Source organism: Leptodactylus fuscus, chromosome 6 (assembly GCF_031893055.1).
Source record: "Leptodactylus fuscus isolate aLepFus1 chromosome 6, aLepFus1.hap2, whole genome shotgun sequence".
NCBI classification, from domain to species: domain Eukaryota; kingdom Metazoa; phylum Chordata; class Amphibia; order Anura; family Leptodactylidae; genus Leptodactylus; species Leptodactylus fuscus.
Genome location: NC_134270.1, coordinates 49561957 through 49581693, shown reverse-complemented (window position 1 = coordinate 49581693; position 19737 = coordinate 49561957). Strand labels below are relative to the sequence as shown.

The 19737-nt window shown below is 43.1% G+C and overlaps 2 protein-coding genes and 3 non-coding genes across 5 annotated transcripts in view; 3 read left to right on the top strand and 2 right to left on the bottom strand.

The window, feature by feature from the left end:
• The window catches only part of ZBTB45 (zinc finger and BTB domain containing 45), a 500250-nt gene that overhangs the window by 138546 nt on the left and 341967 nt on the right, over window positions 1–19737 (bottom strand). The window lies entirely within an intron of this gene.
• Window positions 3917–10899, bottom strand: LOC142210643 (prostamide/prostaglandin F synthase-like). Its single transcript, XM_075279943.1, has 7 exons — window positions 10837–10899; window positions 10028–10232; window positions 8294–8345; window positions 5534–5597; window positions 5034–5109; window positions 4627–4745; window positions 3917–3966 (listed from the first exon to the last, which is right to left on the bottom strand). Exons 1-7 carry the CDS (start codon window positions 10897–10899, stop codon window positions 3940–3942), a joined length of 606 nt encoding a protein of 201 aa, XP_075136044.1. The 3' UTR covers window positions 3917–3939.
• On the top strand, window positions 15537–15609 carry TRNAR-CCU (transfer RNA arginine (anticodon CCU)). Its single transcript has one exon. It is a non-coding gene; the product is annotated as a tRNA-Arg (tRNA).
• Window positions 15797–15879, top strand: TRNAL-CAG (transfer RNA leucine (anticodon CAG)). Its single transcript has one exon. It is a non-coding gene; the product is annotated as a tRNA-Leu (tRNA).
• Window positions 16558–16640, top strand: TRNAL-CAG (transfer RNA leucine (anticodon CAG)). The gene has a single exon. It is a non-coding gene; the product is annotated as a tRNA-Leu (tRNA).

Below are 19737 nucleotides of genomic sequence, written 5' to 3'. Positions count from 1 at the left end.
CACATGTGAAAGGGAGTCTATCACCAGCATATCAACCCAGGCCCCCAGATACAAAGGTTAGGCCACCTCAAACAGGATTGTCACTTTCCACTTTGGAGCAATGGCAACACCTTATAGCTCATTTGCATATTGACAATGGAAGCACCAATTCTCAAGGGAAAAATACTATTTGGTTCATGTAACCCTAACCTGTCTGCTGGGCTGGGTTTATATGTTGGGTTCTGGTGACAGACAGTCTCTCTTTAACCCATTCAAGCCACGGGCATTTTTCAATTTTCGTTTTTGACTCCCCCCTTCCAAAACCCATAACTTTTTTATTTTTCCACCCTCAGAGCTATATTTAGATCTTAATGTTTGTGGGACAAATTTTTCTTTATGATGCCACCATTTATTATTCTGTATAATGTACTGGGAAGCCGGAAAAAAAATTCTGAATGAGGGGATTTGAATAAAAAGTGCATTTGTGTGACTTTATGAGCTTTGTTTTTATGGTGTTCACTGAGCAGCCAAAATGACATGTCACCTGTATTCTATGTTTCGGTATGATTCCAAGCATACCAAGTTTATATGGTTTTATTTACGATCAGCTTTGACCGAGGCGCCAGAGTGGCTTAATCCCCATGATCGCTGTTTTATACAGCAGACACCTGGCGGCCATGGTGGCTGCCCGGGTCCCGAGTGGCCGCCATGTTTAAACACCCGGTATCCGTCATACTAGTAAGGCGAAAGTTGGGAAGGGGTTAAAGAGGTTGTCCAGGTTATGAAAAAAATACACTATAAAGAGCATAAAATAAAAAATGAATACTCACGTGTCCATTTCCCCAGCAATGCCTCTCTGATGGTCCCCTCGATATCTGTTGATATGCAGATGGCATGCAAGTGCTCCAGCCAAAGACCACAGCAGCCACTTGTCATATTACGCTTGATTCACCCCAAGTGGACCTGAAGAACGGAAACCTCATTGGCTTAAACAGCAGTTACCTGCAGAAACCATAGACTAATGGGGTCTGCTGTGTTTCCACCTGAAAAATGTGGAGAAAAAAAGTCCTGCTTGCAAGACACTTCTCTCTGCATTTTTCAAGCGGATTTGGGAATGGAAATCCCAGAATAGTTTGAACCCTGGTGTGGACCTAGCCTTAGTTGCACAGTAATACAGTCATGGGAGCCATATTGCCAATAAGAGAGCACATGACTACTGTATCGGTCACATGCCATCTGCACATCGGAGACTAAGGAGGCAGTCAGAGAGCGTGCTGGATCACCAGGGGACTGCCCAGGTGAGTATTGATTTTATATAAAAAATTTTCTTCTAAAGGCAGCAAGGTTGTTTTTTTCTTTCTTTATGTAAACTGAGAAATCCTTCCATGCAGGACTTTTTCCTCCACCAATTTTCAAGATGTGAACATTCTTACCAGTAGTTCCCCCGAGCAACTAATTATTGCACAGCTCTCATTTTGTATTCTGGTCCAGATTTACGGTTATGCAGTTTAATAACTTTTTTCTACACCAGTCTTTATACCTACTGCAGCAGCGGAGGGCGAGTTGGAGCTGGCATAAATTTCAGGGATGATTTAACCCTTTAAGGACACAAGGTACCATAGTTTGTATGTTAATGCTCAGTGCCTTTTTTCATTATTTCCTTTCCTAGCTATGCAAGACCCAGTTCACATCAGTGTTCGGGGAGTCAGCTTGTGGACCCCCTGAACGGAAACAAACTAGTATTGACCACTCCCCATGCCTCCAGTTCCAGGAGTGTCTGCTCCATTGATCTGCATATGAGTCACCTGGCTGAGATCACCAGTGACATCTCATTTCTGCTAGGGAATCTCTGTAGCCACGGACTTGCTGACTAGAGCACGGACCCATAGGAATGAATGGATGCAGCCGGCTGCTTAAACCCCTGCGTGCCGGCCACTTCCATTCATTCCTATGGGTGTGTGCTATTCGAAACGGCAATTTCAAATAGTACTTGCTCATATCTATTACTGACCCCTTAGCTGTAGCAGTCACCTGGTACAGACAGCTGGAATACCTGTATATACACACACAAGCAGAGCTACTGTAAGCTTGAAATGCAGGCCTAGGGAATACTTGTGTTTATTACCTGTAGCAGCCCTATTAAATTGTATAATAATGAGCTGGACAGCCCCTTTAAACTACAATTTGTTCAGATTTTTTCTACATTCTGATCTGGAAGGAGTGAAATGGAATTAAGGCTGATTGCATCATCAGGTCCAATGACCAGGCTGTGGATCACTTGGTACCAGGCTAGCCTGGTCACATCTACAGGCTACTAGATGTCAGGTGAGACTATGCTGTGTGTAATGTGCAGCATACAGGCATCAGCAGACACTTGGCAAATGTCCACAGGACCCATCTTTTTGAGAGTGATCTGCTGGTGTAGAGCAGATCACTTTCAAGTCACTTGGTCACTGATGAAGCTCTCAGAACTTTTGTGCACAGGATGGAAATTTTGTATGTGTGAACCAAGTCTAGAGGAGTCTACTAAGCAGTGGTGCTCTGGGCTAAGACTTTACCCTAAATTAAGGGAAATGAGGGACGTTTTGGACTACACACAGAGCTTTATATTAACGACACACTGATTTAAGATTTGTGGTGGTAGTCTAAAGCCAAGTACTGGAGGAAGGAAAAAAAAAAACCCCCACAAAAAAAACCCTTTTAGTTAGACCATTGAGTCTGGGAGACTGTTTAAACTATAGCAGTGGCCAGTTACCATCTGTGATAGTGTCACACTAGAGTTTGCATCTTTGTACCCCATTCTGCTTAAAATAGGAAGAGAGAAATGTCAAAGGTACAGACCCCATTGTAGTCTATGGGGTTCCTCTGGTAACTGCATTTTAAGCAGCTATGGCTTCCATTTTTCATGTCCCCAAGCAGTTCCAAAGGAAAAAACCCAAATGCTAGTAAGGGGCTCTCTGGGATAAACTGACCTTTGTAATCTAAGTAACCCCCCCCCCCCCCTCAGGCCCATTTTCTGAGTTAGTAAGGGCTAGTAGTGGGAAGGCTAGCTAAGGAATGAAGGGGAGGTAGTCAGCTCAGAGTGAAGCAAAAAGTATCATTTTAGTTGTAGGAAAGGAGAACAGGAAGATCTAATTGTAAGCAAATGCAGGAGATGCCAGGAGCTCCCAGAGAAGACCAGAAAAAAAAAAAAAAAAAAGTTTGGTTGCTCTTAACATAATAGCACTAAGACCTATTTGAAGAGCTATATTTTGCCTGGAATATCACTTTAAAGGAATGTCCAACTTTTAAACCTTTTTATTTAAACATACTCTGTTAATTTTAGATGTGGTGTCTGGGGAAAGCTTGCACAGCCTAGTCATGTAATGTCACTTGGCTGAGGCCTCGTCTTTTAGACAACCCCTTTCTTGTAGTCTTGCCCAAGTCACAAGAAAAGCCAGGACTGGTAGGTTTTTTTTGTTTTCCCTTTGGAGCCTTTTGAGGGAATTTTCTAGCAGAGACTCTTCCTTTCTTTATAAACGAATATGTAGAAAGTAACTCAGCCATAAAATTGAAGAAAACATTCCTTCAGTAACATATCTATATCTGGAGGTCCGCTTTAATTGCTTGCATTTTCAAGATCTCAGTTTACATTATTATGGCTATCATTTTACAACACTATTTTCTGTTCATCCAGAGGCTGAAAACCCAGCCTGACATTAACTATCCAATGCAAGATCAGCAAAGGCTTCCAGCTTTGGATGTAAAGAATGAGTCCATTTCTAAAGATCTTGAAACTTATGCAAAGGAGTTTATTAGAAATCTGCTAATTGTCTCAATATTCAATAATTAAGGTTCATGTACATTGTACAAAAATCTAATGTCATGGAGTTTTTGGTCAATGCCAGGATTGCAGGCAACAAGGCGTAGTGCAAAGGGCATAAGCTGAGACACCATGAACCGGGATCTTGGATGCTTCATTCATCGTGTACACATGTCATCATGACACTGGAAGAAAGGGAGAACACAGGTTTAGCATGAGGCAGAAAACATGGACTTCACACCAAATATAGTACATGGCCCAAAAATAAGCAGGATTGTGTGATGCCTGTGAGACTAAGTGGTATATGAATGAGGCATTAGTCATGTATGTTTATGCACATACAATTAGTCAGGGTGTTAGTGATACCTATAGAGCAGCAGCTAGGAGTTTAGATTATACCCTGTAGGACTGTTCTTGGCTCTATGAACAATTACAGCTACAATTGTCATTTGTCACCCAGCTTTTCAACATTCAGACTGAGAATCAGGCTACTTGAGGAACTATTAGGCTCGGGCTACACAATATGACAAAGTTGCAGCCAAGCTACAGAACTACAGCTGCACATGTTTTCTAAGACCATTTGATTTGGCTGTAAGCAAATGTACATGTTACAAGCAAATGTAACTTCCACTGAAGACTATGGTTAAAAAAGTTGCATGCGACTTGCAACTTCAACCCAAAGACACCCAATGTGGCATGTCATGTGACATTCAACTTTAGAAAAGCTTACAGACTTTGCTGAGCATACTACTAGCACAAGAGCCCTGGTTTAGCCCCTCCTAAAGATTTTATACAAAGATATGTTAAAGTAACTATAGTACAGTAGATTTTGATGTCAACTTCACCTGAGGGCGCTCTTCTTCAGGCACGTTTCCAGAAATGCCTAGAGTTCTCACTATGGTTTCTAGAGGAACATGGTCACCAGGGGAATCTTGTATAAAATGAAGCAGAACTTTTTCTCCACCTAGTGAATGGGACAGGGGGGGGGGGGGGACAATGAGTTAAATGGAACATTTTAGCTACAAGGTGAAATCATTGATGGTCCTTCATATTACAGCATACTTAGTTGCATAACAAGAGTCACAGCCTGTACTAGAGGTTTATGACCAGGTTTACGCTCCTTACTCATTGAAAGTTCACCCGAGTTCTTTCCTGCCACCTCATGGTCATTTTCAGTATAGCCAAAAGGAATTTATATTTCTGCATCTGCATATATAATAAGTTGCATAATCACCAACATAAATACATTTACCTTTGCTGACAATCAACATTCCCCCACTCTGCAGGATGTCTCCATTGAAGTTTCCTTGCACTCCATCTGCATTGGACTTTAAACAAAAATGGAAAGTTATATTACTTGTAGATCAGAAAATGTACATATGATAAGCCATGCAAGTGACCCAGCACAGTCTTGCCCATGTCCCCTTTCATCCATCCAGTAATAGTGTCATTTGTGTAACAGCAATGAAGTGCTGTTAAGTGCCCTACACAATATAATGCCCCCACATTGTGGTCCCACACAGTATAGTACTCAATGGCTTAGAGAAGCAGGTGCAGTGTAGTGACATCAGTATATTGCACCTTCTTGCACAGAAGCCATTGGCAGCAATGTAAAGGGGTGACTGGTAAAGTAGGAAATTGTACTGTCCTCAAAGACAGAGTTGGAGTCAGGAGCTGTTACCTGGGACAACTCCTGAAATCCAGGACTGTGCCACTGAATCCAAGTTTCGAGACATGTAGAAATTCTCTCACCTTAGTAACAGCATCTCGAACCTTCTTGCCAAGAACTGCAGAAACTATAGACAATGCATTGTACCTGTAATACACAAAAAAATTAAAGTTTAACTGCAGAATACACTAGTGACTCTTACATAAAGTCTAACTAAGAAGAGATCTGATGCTAAACAGTTCAAGTCATAAGGCCTCATAGCTAAACATCACATTAACTTCAACCCCTCAGGGCATGTTCACACTGCTATTATATGGAAGTCTGTTGCTCTGATCCCATCTTAGGATTGCAGGACTCCAAGGAGTAGCCACAATGTATCCTGCATCTCAGTATATTATACAAGCAATGATATGAGACTGTACATTCAAGTCCTCTTAAGGGGCTTAAGAAAAATATATAACTTACCCAGCAAAAAGAAGTCCTGACACAGCTAAACTAACCAAAGAGAAAGTTATAAAAGTTATGGTTGTCAGAATATGGTGCCCACTAGTAATTTTCTGATAAAGGGGTTTTTATTTTTTTAAATTAATAAAAATCTATGAGCCTGGTATTGTCATATTTAACTCCAGAAAAAAAAAAATTACAATATCAATGTCATCATAAAGAAAGAGATAAGAGCCAGGTTTAAAAAAAAAAACAAAACAAAAACCTCCCACTGACTTCAATGGGTTCCTTTTTCTGCTAGCACACATTGAAGTCAATGGGAGGCTTTTTTCAGGTGCTGAAATGCCACACCAAATTCCTCACCATTTTCATGCAACTCTGATCAGCAGTGAGGGGGGATATTTAGGCTGCAGCTCCACAAGGCTCGAGTGCAGTGGCAAAAACAGCGTTTTGCCTTCCCTGCAGAGAGGAGGGGATGCTAACAAACCCCAGCCACTTATTGCAGAAAGATATCTGCAGTGGAAATGCTGAGATTTCCAACACCTTGGCGTATTTGGAAACTGCAGCATGTCAATTATACCTACAAAAACGCTGGCAGATTCCATATAATTGAAGCAGAGGAAAACTCTGCAAGCCGCTACATGGTGTCTTATCCTTAAAGCCTGTTCTGAACTCCCCATGTTCCTACTATTCCTTAGATGTGACTAAGGGGATATTGTCACTCCATAGGGAGAGACCACCATATAGGTGTGTGGAGTCTTAAGCCATGAGCGCTCCACTGCAAAGGAACTTGGGAAGAATACGCAATTCTGATTTCCATGATGTAATTAGGATGCCAGTGCTTCAAGTATGCACACCAATAGAGGGCGCTGACTGAGAATGTGCAAGTCTGTCTTCCATGATGTAATTAGGAAGACAGTCTCAGTCAAGCAATCCTAAAGAAGGCGCTCCATTTAACATCATGCCAACCTTCTCAGAGGCCTTTGTTTGCAATGATGTTGGGATTATACAAGATAGTCTTCTCAGCCAAGGACAGCTGTTTCAAGACACCACACACACCTATATGGTGGTCTCTCCCTATGGAGTGAAGATATCCCCTTAACCCTGTCTAAGCCTCTCACCCCTGCCAGATCAGTCCTCTCTGCACCAAGCTGACGAGATGCAAGTATAGCGAAATAGCTGTCCTTGGCTGAGAAGCCTGTATCTGGTATAATCCCAACATCATTGCAAACAAAGGCCTCTGAGAAGGTTAGCATGATGTTAAAGGGAGCGCCCTCTATAGGCTTGCTTGACAGACTGTCTTCCTAATTACATCATGGAAGACAGACTTGCTCATTCTCAGTCAGCGCCCTCTATTGGTGTGCATACTTGAGGCATTGGCATCCTACTTAGTTGTGACTAGTCAGGCTCCTGTGTGCTGAACAGATCTCTTGGTTTGCTGTACTACTGACCACCTTAGACCTTCTCCCAGCACAGTGTGAAATTTAGGGATTTTGTGCTACTTTTTGTTATCTACCAGTTCCGTTACTTTTGGGAATTGCTCTTTAAGGGAAGCTCAAACCACAAACTGCCTTGTCCCGAAATCCAACATGGGTTACATCTGTAGAGGGCAACAAGGCCCCTTCCTACTGTTTGTCTGTGAGCAGAGGTATGCTCTGCCATATGTTTTATGATCTTTAAAACATTGCAGCCTTTTATGCAGCGCTTGTTGGCTATGGCTCACTACCTGGGGTCTTATCCTAGCAGCCACATTAAAAATCATAAAAACCTTCCTGAGGCGAACATCCCACATTGCATAAACGCAGCTTTTTTTGTTGCACTTTTGCTGCTTTTTTTGAGCCAAAGCCAAGAATGGCTACAAAAGGAATGGGATCTTATCGTTCTACTCAATCCACTTCTGGCTTTGGGGGAAAAAAAAAAAAAAAAAAAAAAAAAAAGCTGCTTTGTCAATGTGGGGCAAGTATAGATGTTCCACCCCCCCCCCCCTCCCCCCAATTCTGGAAATAGAATGCTGCTGACGATCATATAAATAGATTTTAGGAACAGTGACTAGTTTGGACGGTAGAAAGGGGAGAGGGGGTGTTTAGCTTAATCAAATTAATCCAGACAACCCCTTTAATCTGGTTTCAGTTCATGAAAAACAACCTCATAGGCAAAACAGTAAGATGGCATCTTCAAATCCAACCATCCAGCTAAGCGCTATAATGCAGTGGGGATAGTTCACCTACATCATATGATTTTAATGTGTCCACTGCAAGTATAAAACTATAAAGAACATAAGTCTATATAACAGAATTTTGGGGATATTTAGGTTTAAAACCTGGAAAATTATGAATGCAGCTCTGGCGTATAAGAGCAGAAAGCACAGAAAGAAGCTTGTGGACACTTCAGACACCAACCTCTTGAATCCCAGGTCTTTGTAGCATTGCTTTGATTCATCCAGATATAATTCTGAAAGAAAAGAGTTCTTCAGTTACACAACCAATGACACAGCTTAGGGCGGGTTCACACCTGCACCCGGTCTCTACTTTAGCCATTCTGCCAGGCTTCCATCTACTCCCCTGGGAAACTGGACAGAAACTCAGCGGTTAGCCTTCAAACCCATTCACTTGAATGTGTTTGCAGAGTGACCGCATGTGAGAGTCTTCTGCCTCTCCGCAGCAAAACTTTTTTTTAACCATCACAAAGCTGGACATGCAGGACTTTGTCTGGACACACACACACACACACACACACACACAACTGACCGCCGGGTTTCCATCCCTTGTCCAGTTCCTCAGGGCAGTAGGCAGAAACCCTGCAGATTGGCTAAGCTGAGACCAGGCGCAGGTGTGAACCTGTCCTTACACAACTGTAAAGCAACAGATAATAGACACAGCTAGGCGATGTGCAGCTTACACCTTTGGGTCAGCCAGCTGGGGAACATGTAGTATAATACACTGCTAGAAAGTGCACTGAATTCAGTGCACTATTGGTTTTCCCTTTCTGTGCCCCCAGTGAGTTACTGTAGCTCTTCAGTATCCGGAAAACCCTTCCTCACAGTAGCATCTATTGCGCTGTACTGTGAAATGGGGAGTTTCTTACCGCCCATTGATGATGCCGAGTGGTGAGGAACGACTCCCCTACTCCTGATAGTACTTGAGGGGGTGTTCCTCACCACACAGCATCATCAACGGGCAGTAAAGAACGCCACCCCCACCCCCTTCCCAACAGTACAGCACAATAGATGCTAATGTGAGCAAGGGCATTGCTCACACTGAATAGCTACTGTGATGGCGCAGATAGCTCTTTACTGGGGCACAAAACGGGAAAGCCTTCCACTGTCGGCTTTCTAGCGGTGCATTATACCACATGTGCCCCAAGAGGTGAAAGGTCCTCCTTAACAGGAGCATAGCACATGGGGTTATGTCAAAGCCATAAAGCTACCCTGCAAGTGTATGAATACAAGTAAACCATATCATATGCTGATTAATAAATCCACTTGGCTGTACTATAGCTACTAGCACAGCATTTCCATCTGTAGATCCCTACAGTCCTACTCTCTTTTGGCTAAACTCTGTATACTTTGCCTTCACAATGCTCCTCTACCCAGTGTTTTGCTGGATTTCCACTACTTTTCTGCAGCTTGTGCATATGCTATATATGTAGTAAATTTACCATGTATGACTAAGGTCTATGACTGAAACATCAGGGGGTCTTCTGCCAAAACCTAATAAAGTTTATTAGTATTGGACAGAAGAGTTCAAAGGTTATTTCTGCTGTTACATTGGGTTGGGACCTAAAGTCACTCATTTACAGAGTCATTTAATACCAATAGTGTCCATCAAGTCATTGATATGTTCCTAAAACGGCATAACATTACACAGGTACACAACTGATACACCCTCACCTGAGGAGTGGAATATGACATATGGAGACTGCATTTGGCATTTTTGAATTTGTGCACCATGCTGCAGCCACTTAGGCCCTGGACTAAGCTTAGCACCATCAGCTGTTCCTTTAACAAGTCAGGCCATTTCCCATGTTAGTTAATTCATTATTATTATTATTCATATAAGATATTGTAGTCTATAAAGCCCATGACCAGATCTTTGGGTCTCAGAACAACCTTTATTTTGGCTATATAATCTTACCCCCTGTAAAATAATTCCCATCCACAAACTCCTGCAGGCCCACACTCTCTGGTCCAATCCCTATCAGACGTATCTGGTTGGCATTAAATGATTCTTGCAGCTTGGAAACTTCTTTAGCCGTCCAGCGGCAAACCTGGCAGCCAAATCTTCTTAGGAAGAACAAGACGGTCGTGTGGTCCCTCCACAAAGACTGCAAATCAACTTCCTGTAAGTATAAAGAGAAAGATCTGACATGACCAAAGCCTACAAGATTAAAGGTTCAGACACATTTACCATTACAGCCCCATGAAGGTCAGGACTTACCCGACATCTGATTTCTCTCTTCTGGAAGCTAAAATTTACCTTTAGGCATGTGGGGAAAGAACATAGGTGGAAGTCCCCTTTAAATCCTCTAAGGCAGATCCCTTTAAGTTGGTGCATCCATTACATGCACTGTAGTAGACTTATTAGCACATAATGAGCAGTCTCTAGTAGTCTCCTGACAAAATACCCCATGGACAAGCCCTTTAATTCCTCATAGACATCAAAGAGTCATTAGGGAGTCAGCCATAGTGTACTGAACAGTCCCACATTGTACCCCAATTTAGAGGAATGTGTACCCCGATATCTGGTGTAGTATACGGGTGATGTGAGCCACAGTAATACAGTACACCTGCTCAGACTCCTATCATTGCAGTATATGAGGGCATCGTCCTGACATTACTAGAGCCCTGGCCAATGTCTAGGGCAGAGGCTGAGCAGAAGGCAATGGGCTGTCTGACACAACTCAGACACCCCGTGCCACCATCACACCGCAGTCCCCGGCTCACCTCCCCGGTCAGGGCATTCTTCACCACCAACCCGCCGAGCTTTCCCAGGTCCACGCTTTCCATCTTATTCCGATTACAACTCTGAACACCGGCCCCAGCCGCTTCCTCATAAACACAACACAGTAACCTCTCAGCCAATGACAGCGCAGGAACCTATCAGGGTGGAGCTAAAAGGAAGGGCTGAAGATCCTTATATGGTAATAGGGGCGGGGCTTAGTTGCTTAAGCCGCTATAGTGTATAACAGTGCAATTAACCGGGCTGAGGTCACGTGAACAGCGCGAGGGCTGATGCTACAGTGAGGGGAATAGTCCATATACCGGTATATATGTAGTGTGTGTGACCATATGTATCTGTATATACAGATACATACAGTACATGTACACTTATACAGTAAGTGTGACCATATATATCTGTATATAGTGTGTGTGACCATATGTATCTGTATATAGTGAGTGTGACCATATGTATCTGTATATAGTGTGTGTGTCCATATGTATTTGTATATAGTGGGTGTGACCATGTGTATCTTTATATACTGTGTGTAAATATATAGGTATATAGTGGGTGTGACCATATGGATCTGTGTATAGTGTGTGTGTGACCATATGTATCTGTATATAGTGTGTGTGAATATATATATATGTATATAGTAGGTGTGACCGTATGGATCTGTATATAGTCTGTGTGACCATATGGATCTGTATATAGTGTGTGTGACCATATGGATCTGTGTATAGTGTGTGTAAATATATAGGTATATAGTGGGTGTGACCATATGGATCTGTGTATAGTGTGTGAATATATATGTATATAGTGTGCGTGACCATATGGATCTGTGTATAGTGTGTGTGATCATATGGATCTGTGTATAGTGTGTGAATATATATGTATATAGTGTGCGTGACCATATGGATCTGTGTATAGTGTGTGTGATCATATGGATCTGTGTAGTGTGTGAATATATATGTATATAGTGTGTGTGATCATATGGATCTGTGTATAGTGTGTGAATATATATGTATATAGTGTGCGTGACCATATGGATCTGTGTATAGTGTGTGTGATCATATGGATCTGTGTAGTGTGTGAATATATATGTATATAGTGTGTGTGATCATATGGATCTGTGTATAGTGTGTGAATATATATGTATATAGTGTGCGTGACCATATGGATCTGTGTATAGTGTGTGTGACCATATGGATCTGTGTATAGTGTGTGTAAATATATAGGTATATAGTGGGTGTGACCATATGGATCTGTGTATAGTGTGTGAATATATATGTATATAGTGTGCGTGACCATATGGATCTGTGTATAGTGTGTGTGATCATATGGATCTGTGTATAGTGTGTGAATATATATGTATATAGTGTGCGTGACCATATGGATCTGTGTATAGTGTGTGTGATCATATGGATCTGTGTAGTGTGTGAATATATATGTATATAGTGTGTGTGATCATATGGATCTGTGTATAGTGTGTGAATATATATGTATATAGTGTGTATATGTGACTTTGTTTCTGTCTGTTTGTGTGTATGCTCCAGCCAATCAAAGACCACAGCAGTCACATGTCATATTATGCTCTGTTCACACTAACGTTCGACTTTCCATTTTTTGGGTCCCCAAGCGAAGAACGGAAACCTAATCCATTTAAAAAGCTGTTACCTGTGGAAGCCATAGACTATAATGGGGTTTGCCAGGTTTCCACCCAAATCTGCATTTTTCAAGCGGATTTGATGACAGAAACCCCGAACATAGTTTGAACGCTGGTGTGAACCTAGCCTTAGTGGCATGGTAGTACAGTCATGAGAGCCATGCGGAGTATAAAAGAGCGCGTGACCACTGTATGGGTCACATGCCATCTGCACACCGGAGACTAAGGGGGCCGTCAGGGGTCTGCGCAGGTGAGTAATGATTTTATTTAAAATTTTCTACTATCGGCAGGAAGTTTTAATTTTTTATAACCTGGGCAATCCTTCCATGAAGGAGTTTTTCCTCCACCAATTTTCAAAATGTGAACAGGAGTCTGTATGGCATACCGCCCAACTGTCCTTATTTCTGCGGGACACTCACGCTTTCCTGCCCCTGTCCCGCGCAGCTCCCTACATGTCCCGCTATGTGCCTTTAATGATTTACTGATCAATCATTCTCCGATCACCGCCTACTCTTATAACAGATAAGAGGCTGCGGTGATCAGAGGAACGCTTTACTATGGTTCAAGGACCTTGTGTGACATCGTAGGTGGGCGTGTCAGTGTCCCCTGCAGTGAAGAGAGAAGAGATCCGTGTAAGGTACTGAGAAGGAAGGGGGATGTGAGATGCAGGATGGAGAGAGAGAGAGAGCGTGTATGTCTGTCTGTTTTTGTCATTATACTGGGGGCAGAGATGGAGGGGGGACATGAAACTGGGGGCAGATGAAAGGGGATATGAAACTGAGGGAGAAATGGAGGGGGGGGGGGAGATGAAACCAGGGGGAAGAGATGGAGGAGGGGACATGAAATGGAGCAGATAAAGGGGGCACTTAAACTGGGGGACAACTGGAGAGGGCATTAAACCGTGGGAGGAGCTGGAAGGAGACCTGTCTGCCTCTAGTTGCCCCCAGTTTAATGTCACCTTCCAGCTACCCCTACGGTTTAATGTCTGCTTCTAGTTGCCCACTGTTTAATGTCCCACTTCATCTGCCATTTATTTATTGCCCCCTCCAACTACCCCCATTGCTAATTTCCCCCTCCAGCTGATCCAGTTTCATGTTTAAACTGGGGCACCAGGAGAGGGACTTAATACTGTGGGGCAGTTGGAAGGGGGACATTACAATGTGGAGACATATAATGTGCGGGTGACTGTAGGAGGATTAGACTGTGTCGGGGGACATGAAAAATGAAAGAGAATTGAAATGAAAGAAAAGTGGGCGGGGCTAAATTTGCTGCAGCGCTCTATGCACGCCACATATTTTGTCCCTCTTTCTGTTGTTTAAAAGTTGGGAGGTATGTGTATGGACATCCCCCCGGACAGAATACAATCGCAATTGCAAGTGATGTACTGTCAAAGCACACGGACCCCATAGACTATAATGGGCTCTGTGTGCTTGCCATGCACTGCCCGCATGAATGATGAATGTATTGCCGTCTATGGGAGATGCTCTATATTACCGTACTATGAAGGCTCCCCTGGCTCCCGCGTGGCACAGGAACAGGTCGGCTCTGTGAGAGCTGGTCTGCAAGAGGACAGGTGAAGGTTTCTGGCCGCTCTTGCAGAACGTTTGCGATAGCCATTGGGTCTCCTGTACAGTGGAGACACGGTAGCTATGGCACCCGCTCTGCAGAAGCGGCTGCCATCTTCAAGACCCAACATCTACTGTATTAATTTCTGGAAGCGGCTGCAGTGGCCTGTAACAGTACAGGTATCATGGGAGGCTTCTTAACTTTCTGGGGGAAGGGGGGTGGGGATTAAGAAATGTAGTAATGACATTATCTCTTACGGCTTGTGGCTGCTCCATAGGAGCGGCCACCATCTTTAAGACCCGGCATCTATCTTATTGAAACGGCAGATGTCAGGAAGGGGTTGAAGTGTAGGGACAGGATACGGTAATTAAGTACAGGCGCTCCCGCCTGTACCACTCGCAGACCATTAACGTACCCCCTTTGCTTCTAACCGACGGGACTAAACTGGCGCTGCAAGTTTATGTGCTTGCCCCGCCCACTACATTCGGACTATAAGACGCACCTCCATTTTCCTCCCATATTTGGAGCAAAAAAACTGTGTCTTATAGTCCGAAAAATACGGTATTTTTTTCTGCCAGCCTAGCTATGTGAGGGCTTATTCTTTGTGTGATGAGTTGTATTTTCATTTGGCACCATCCTAGAGGTGGCGGAGGTCTATTGCTATTGATCACGGAATTCACAAGGTTAATCTACATGAGTGTCTTCCAACTCCGGCGGCTAGTTCCAAGCCTCAGCTATTTAATACAGCCAAGTGTTGGAGGTAATGGCGCAGGCGTACAGGTACAAAGCAGAGTGGGAAGGGGTTAAACCAGTAAAATGGTGTAAATATTAATAATTCTAGTGCAGCACCCACTGTCCATGAAAGTGTCATGGGCGACGCCAAACAGGAAAAAGTTAAATTTGTGTATATATGGCGATTTTCGAGAAATTTTTTTTTAACTTTTTCTGCCTTGTATGCCAGATAACTGGGTACAAGGCATAATAACACGAGGTTCACACTAGTATTTGGGTTTCTGTTCTTAGGATCCTCTTGGGAACCCGAAAAACAAAAACCCTATCCACTTACAAAGCACAAATCCTCTTCCAGGCTCCTTCCTGGTGTCTCAGGACAGGGGATCTCCTTTATCTACCTCTCCTGTCCTGTGTGTCTGTAGCAGGACAACAGCAAGAACATCGGCCCCAACATTAATGCAACATTATATGATCCTTTATGTTTAACATTCCTTTTCATGCCACCATTGACTTTGGCTGAAAAAAATGCAGCAAAATCTTACGCTGAGGCCCCACATTGCAGAAATGCAGCTTTTTTGTTGTAAATTTTGCTGAAATTTTTGAGCCACAGCCAAGATTGACTGCAAAAGGGAATGGGAAAGATATAGGAAGCTTTTCTATTTCTAACCTCTGTGTGATCCCACTCCACATCTGTCTCAGTTCAATAACTACTGATGATCAATTGGTGATGGTGTTTGTTCAGCCCCAGTGGCCTAATGGATAAGGCACTGGCCTCCTAAGCCAGGGATTGTGGGTTCGAGTCCCATCTGGGGTGGTTACATTTCTTTCTTGTTTTATAGGATTTGTTGTTTGCTGTTATATTGCTATATGATCTCTAATATGTTTCTAATTGCAATGCTTCTATTTTATATATAACAATTATCTATTTTATTTAATTACAAGTAGGTCCGATCTTTACTACTGTCCGGTCTGGAAGGAGTTAATTTCAAAACACCAGAGAAGTCAGGATGGCCGAGCGGTCTAAGGCGCTGCGTTCAGGTCGCAGTCTCCCCTGGAGGCGTGGGTTCGAATCCCACTTCTGACATATGTTTTTTAACCCACTTTCATAATTTAACCTGTTGCTGTCTGTACAGTTATGCTGTATTTATGTTGTTTTTCTGTTTGTTTTGTTTTTTTAAAAAAACTTTATTGGCAGGACTTACCACACAGGCATTTTCTTTTTCAGTTTTTTTATGTTGTCAATTGAAAAGTTTATCTTTTTTGCCAAGGAGTATTATTTATATCATTTTAAGGCGGGTTGTCCATATTTTTAGAATTTAATAGAGCTGCTATGGGGGATATAAACATAATAAACTAGTATTCATCTCTCCCCGTGCCTCCATTTCCAGGGGCGGCCACTCCATTGATTTGCATATAAGTCTCCTTTAAGTCACATTCTACCCTGGAGTTTGGGCTTGGATCCCACTTCTGCATTATGATTTTAACCTATTTGTATGGCTGAACCTGTTGCTTTCTTTTGTAGTTATGCTTTTGTTACTTCACATGCAGGGATTATCACTCAGAAGTTCTCCTTTTGTTCTTTTATGTTGCTAATTGCATATTTAGATTTTTTGTCAGTGATTATTATTCATCTCATTTAACTATCAGTGGTACAACTCTTACTACTGTTTGGTTGATGGGAAGAATATGCAAATCTGTCTCCCAAGATGTAAACAGGGAGACAGTTTGGTTGAGAAGGAGTTAATTTCAGAGTATAAGGTATGTCAGGATGGCCGAGCGGTCTAAGGCGCTGCGTTCAGGTCGCAGTCTCCTCTGGAGGCGTGGGTTCGAATCCCACTTCTGACAGTGTGCTTTGTGACCCATTATATCCTCTTGTGATTATGCTCTATTTTTTACGGCACATTAAGGGTTAACCACACGTAAGTTCTTTTTCTACTCCTTATTCACTTTGCAGCATACACTTGATTTTATCGACTTTTGCTCTAACTAAGCAATGTCAGGAGTCTATGTCCTTACACATGAACCCAATGTAATGGATAGAGGTGAATCATTCACCAAAGGGGGATAATCACATTAAATAGCTGTATCTCCAGTTTTGTAACATCTAGAAAAGTGGTACATAAGTTCAATGGTATAAGATAAAATAAGATAATCCTTTAATAGTCCCAACATGGGGATCATAAGAAAGATCAGATTCTCAGCCTTCATATGATGCCAAGCTTTAAGAGCTAGAAACAGTTGGGAACTTCAATTTAAAGGGGTTGTTAGGGCTAAATTACTATTTAAACTATAACCCCCCCCCCAACTTTCTAAGTAACATTTATCACTAATTATTTTTTGTTTTACTGTAATATAGGTAGTTTATGTGACCTACATATGTTACATTTTTGGCTTTCCGCTCACATCCTGGGTTGTCGGACTAAGGGATATCCGCACCCCGAGACGTCATTGGAAAGAACCCACCATCCCTGTTTTCCTGGTCACTGTATACACATTATTCAATGAGCAGCTATGGGAGCTGGTATAAAGCGGCTTCCCCCTGGCCTGGAGCATTATACTATACAGGGGGTACTGTGGAAAAGATAATACCGTGCTGGGGCTACTGTGGAGCAGATTACACCATGTAGGGGCCATTGTGGAGAATATTATACCATGCAGGGGCCACTGTGGAATACTATACTGTGCAAGGGCCACTGTGGAGAAGATTATACCATTCTGGGGCCACTGTGGAGCATTATCCTGTGCAGGGTCCTCTGTGGAAAATATTATACTGAGCGGGGACCACTGTGGAGCATATTATACCGTGGAGGGGCCACTGTGGAGCATTATCCTGTGCGGAGGCCACTGTGGAGAATATTATACTGTGTGAGGGCCTGTGGAGTATGTGGTTCCCACTGCGGAGCATTATACCATGCAGGAGCCACTGTTAAGCATATTATACTGTGTGGTGCCCCTTGTGGTCCATTATACCTTGCAGGGGTCACTGTGGAGCATATTATAATGTGTGCTGGCCACTGTGGAGCATTATCCTGTGCAGGGGCCACTGTGGAGCATATTATACTGTATGGGGGCCAATGTGGAGCATATAATACTGTGCAGTGCCCACAGTGGAGCATTATACGCCATAGCAGCCTTAGGGGAGGCTATGGGGCACTCGACCATAGGTGGGCCCCTGCTGTTTCTTTTTTTTTTTGTTGTTGTTTTTTTTAAATAGGCTGTTACCTGCTGCTCCTGCCCATGCCACCTCCGCTTCCCCTTCAGCCCTCCAGTGCATGCCATATCATGTTGCTGACGTTGAACAGCATCAGGACATCGCTGACAGCAACGTGATTTGGAATGCATGGGGCGCTCTGGAGGGCTGAAGGGGGAAAAGAGGCATCCATGGACAGGAGCGGGGACTGGTAAGTAAAGCTACAAGAGTATTTGTTGGTTGAGCAGCGAGGTTAACCTGGCAGTTTTGTTCAGACCTAATATGTCTGTATAGAAACTTTGGGGTCTCTTCAGACCCTGGAGTAAAATGATTGGAAGACCAGTGGAGGTGATCAAACATAAAAAAAAAAGCAATTTCAGTAACAAAAAAGAAGAAAAGTCCAATATTGCTCACCCTTTCCAGATGAACAAGGTGCACCATCCAAATGCCTCAGCAAATACGCACAAGAGCTATGATTAAGAGACCAAGTCGGTCTCGAAACGCGTCAGCTACAGTCATGCGTTACTGATAGCGGTTTTTATATTGTCCTGTCCAACTATCCTTCGTGTGTGTTTTTTCCTATCTTTATGGAGTGTTTATTGTGAATTTTTAAAAACGAAGATATGAATAAAATCATTGGATTTTAAAATTTTTTGAACAAGTGTTGCAGATCCTTCTATGTTATACCACAAGCTGGAATAAAAAAAACATGTGAGGCATTATACTGTGCCGCTATGGGACATTATATTACACGTAACCTCAGATCCTCCAATGACCTCCTACTCCGCTCTGCCCTCATCCACTCCTCACACAACCGTCTCCAAGATTTCTCCCGTGCATCCCCCATACTCTGGAACTCCTTACCAAGACACATAAGACTGTCACAATCACAGGCTTCAAGTAGGCCCTGAAGACTCACCTACTCAGGATGCCTACAACCTCCAATAACACTATCACCACACCACCATCTATACAGTCTCCCCCTCTCCTTCTGTCTCTATGCCCCCTTCCCCCATAGATTGTAAGCCCTCGCGGGCAGGGCCCTCTACCCCACTGTGCCAGTCGGTCATTGTTAGTATTATATCTACCTGTATATTTTGTATATTGTATGTAACCCCCAAATGTAAAGCACCATGAAATTAATGGTGCTATATAAATAAACAATAATAATACTGTGTGGAAGGGTGCTTTTGAACATTATAGTGTGTGGAGGGGCCACTATATGATATTATATTGTGTGTGTAAATGGGGCATTATACCATGTGGGGGCCAGGGAAGGGGGCGCTATGGGACATTATACTGTGTAGAGGGGGCGCTATGGGACATACTGTCTGGAGGCCACTTTGGAACATTATACTTGATGAAGGGGCTACTGTGGAACTTGATACCGTGTGTGTGCGTTACACCGTGTGGGGGACAGCAAAGGGGTGTTTATGCTGTGTGGAGGTGGGGTGGCCTAAGACAAAAATTGTTGTGGGGTCCAGTTTTGATGCTGTTTTTATCACAGTTTTTGAATTTACTGCTGAAACCTAATAATGCTCCTTATTAATCCCCCAGGCTAGTAATAATATTTCCCAGTGGCCCCCAGACAAGAAATAATGCCTCCAATGACCAGTTGTGCCATATAAATAAGAAACTGTAACGTCTACCCATCCACATTCCCCTGCTTAGTTTCTCCCTCCGGTTCAATGAAGACCGCCTGCTCACCATAAGCGCCCTTTCACACGGCGTAAGCGCCACTCATTTAGACAC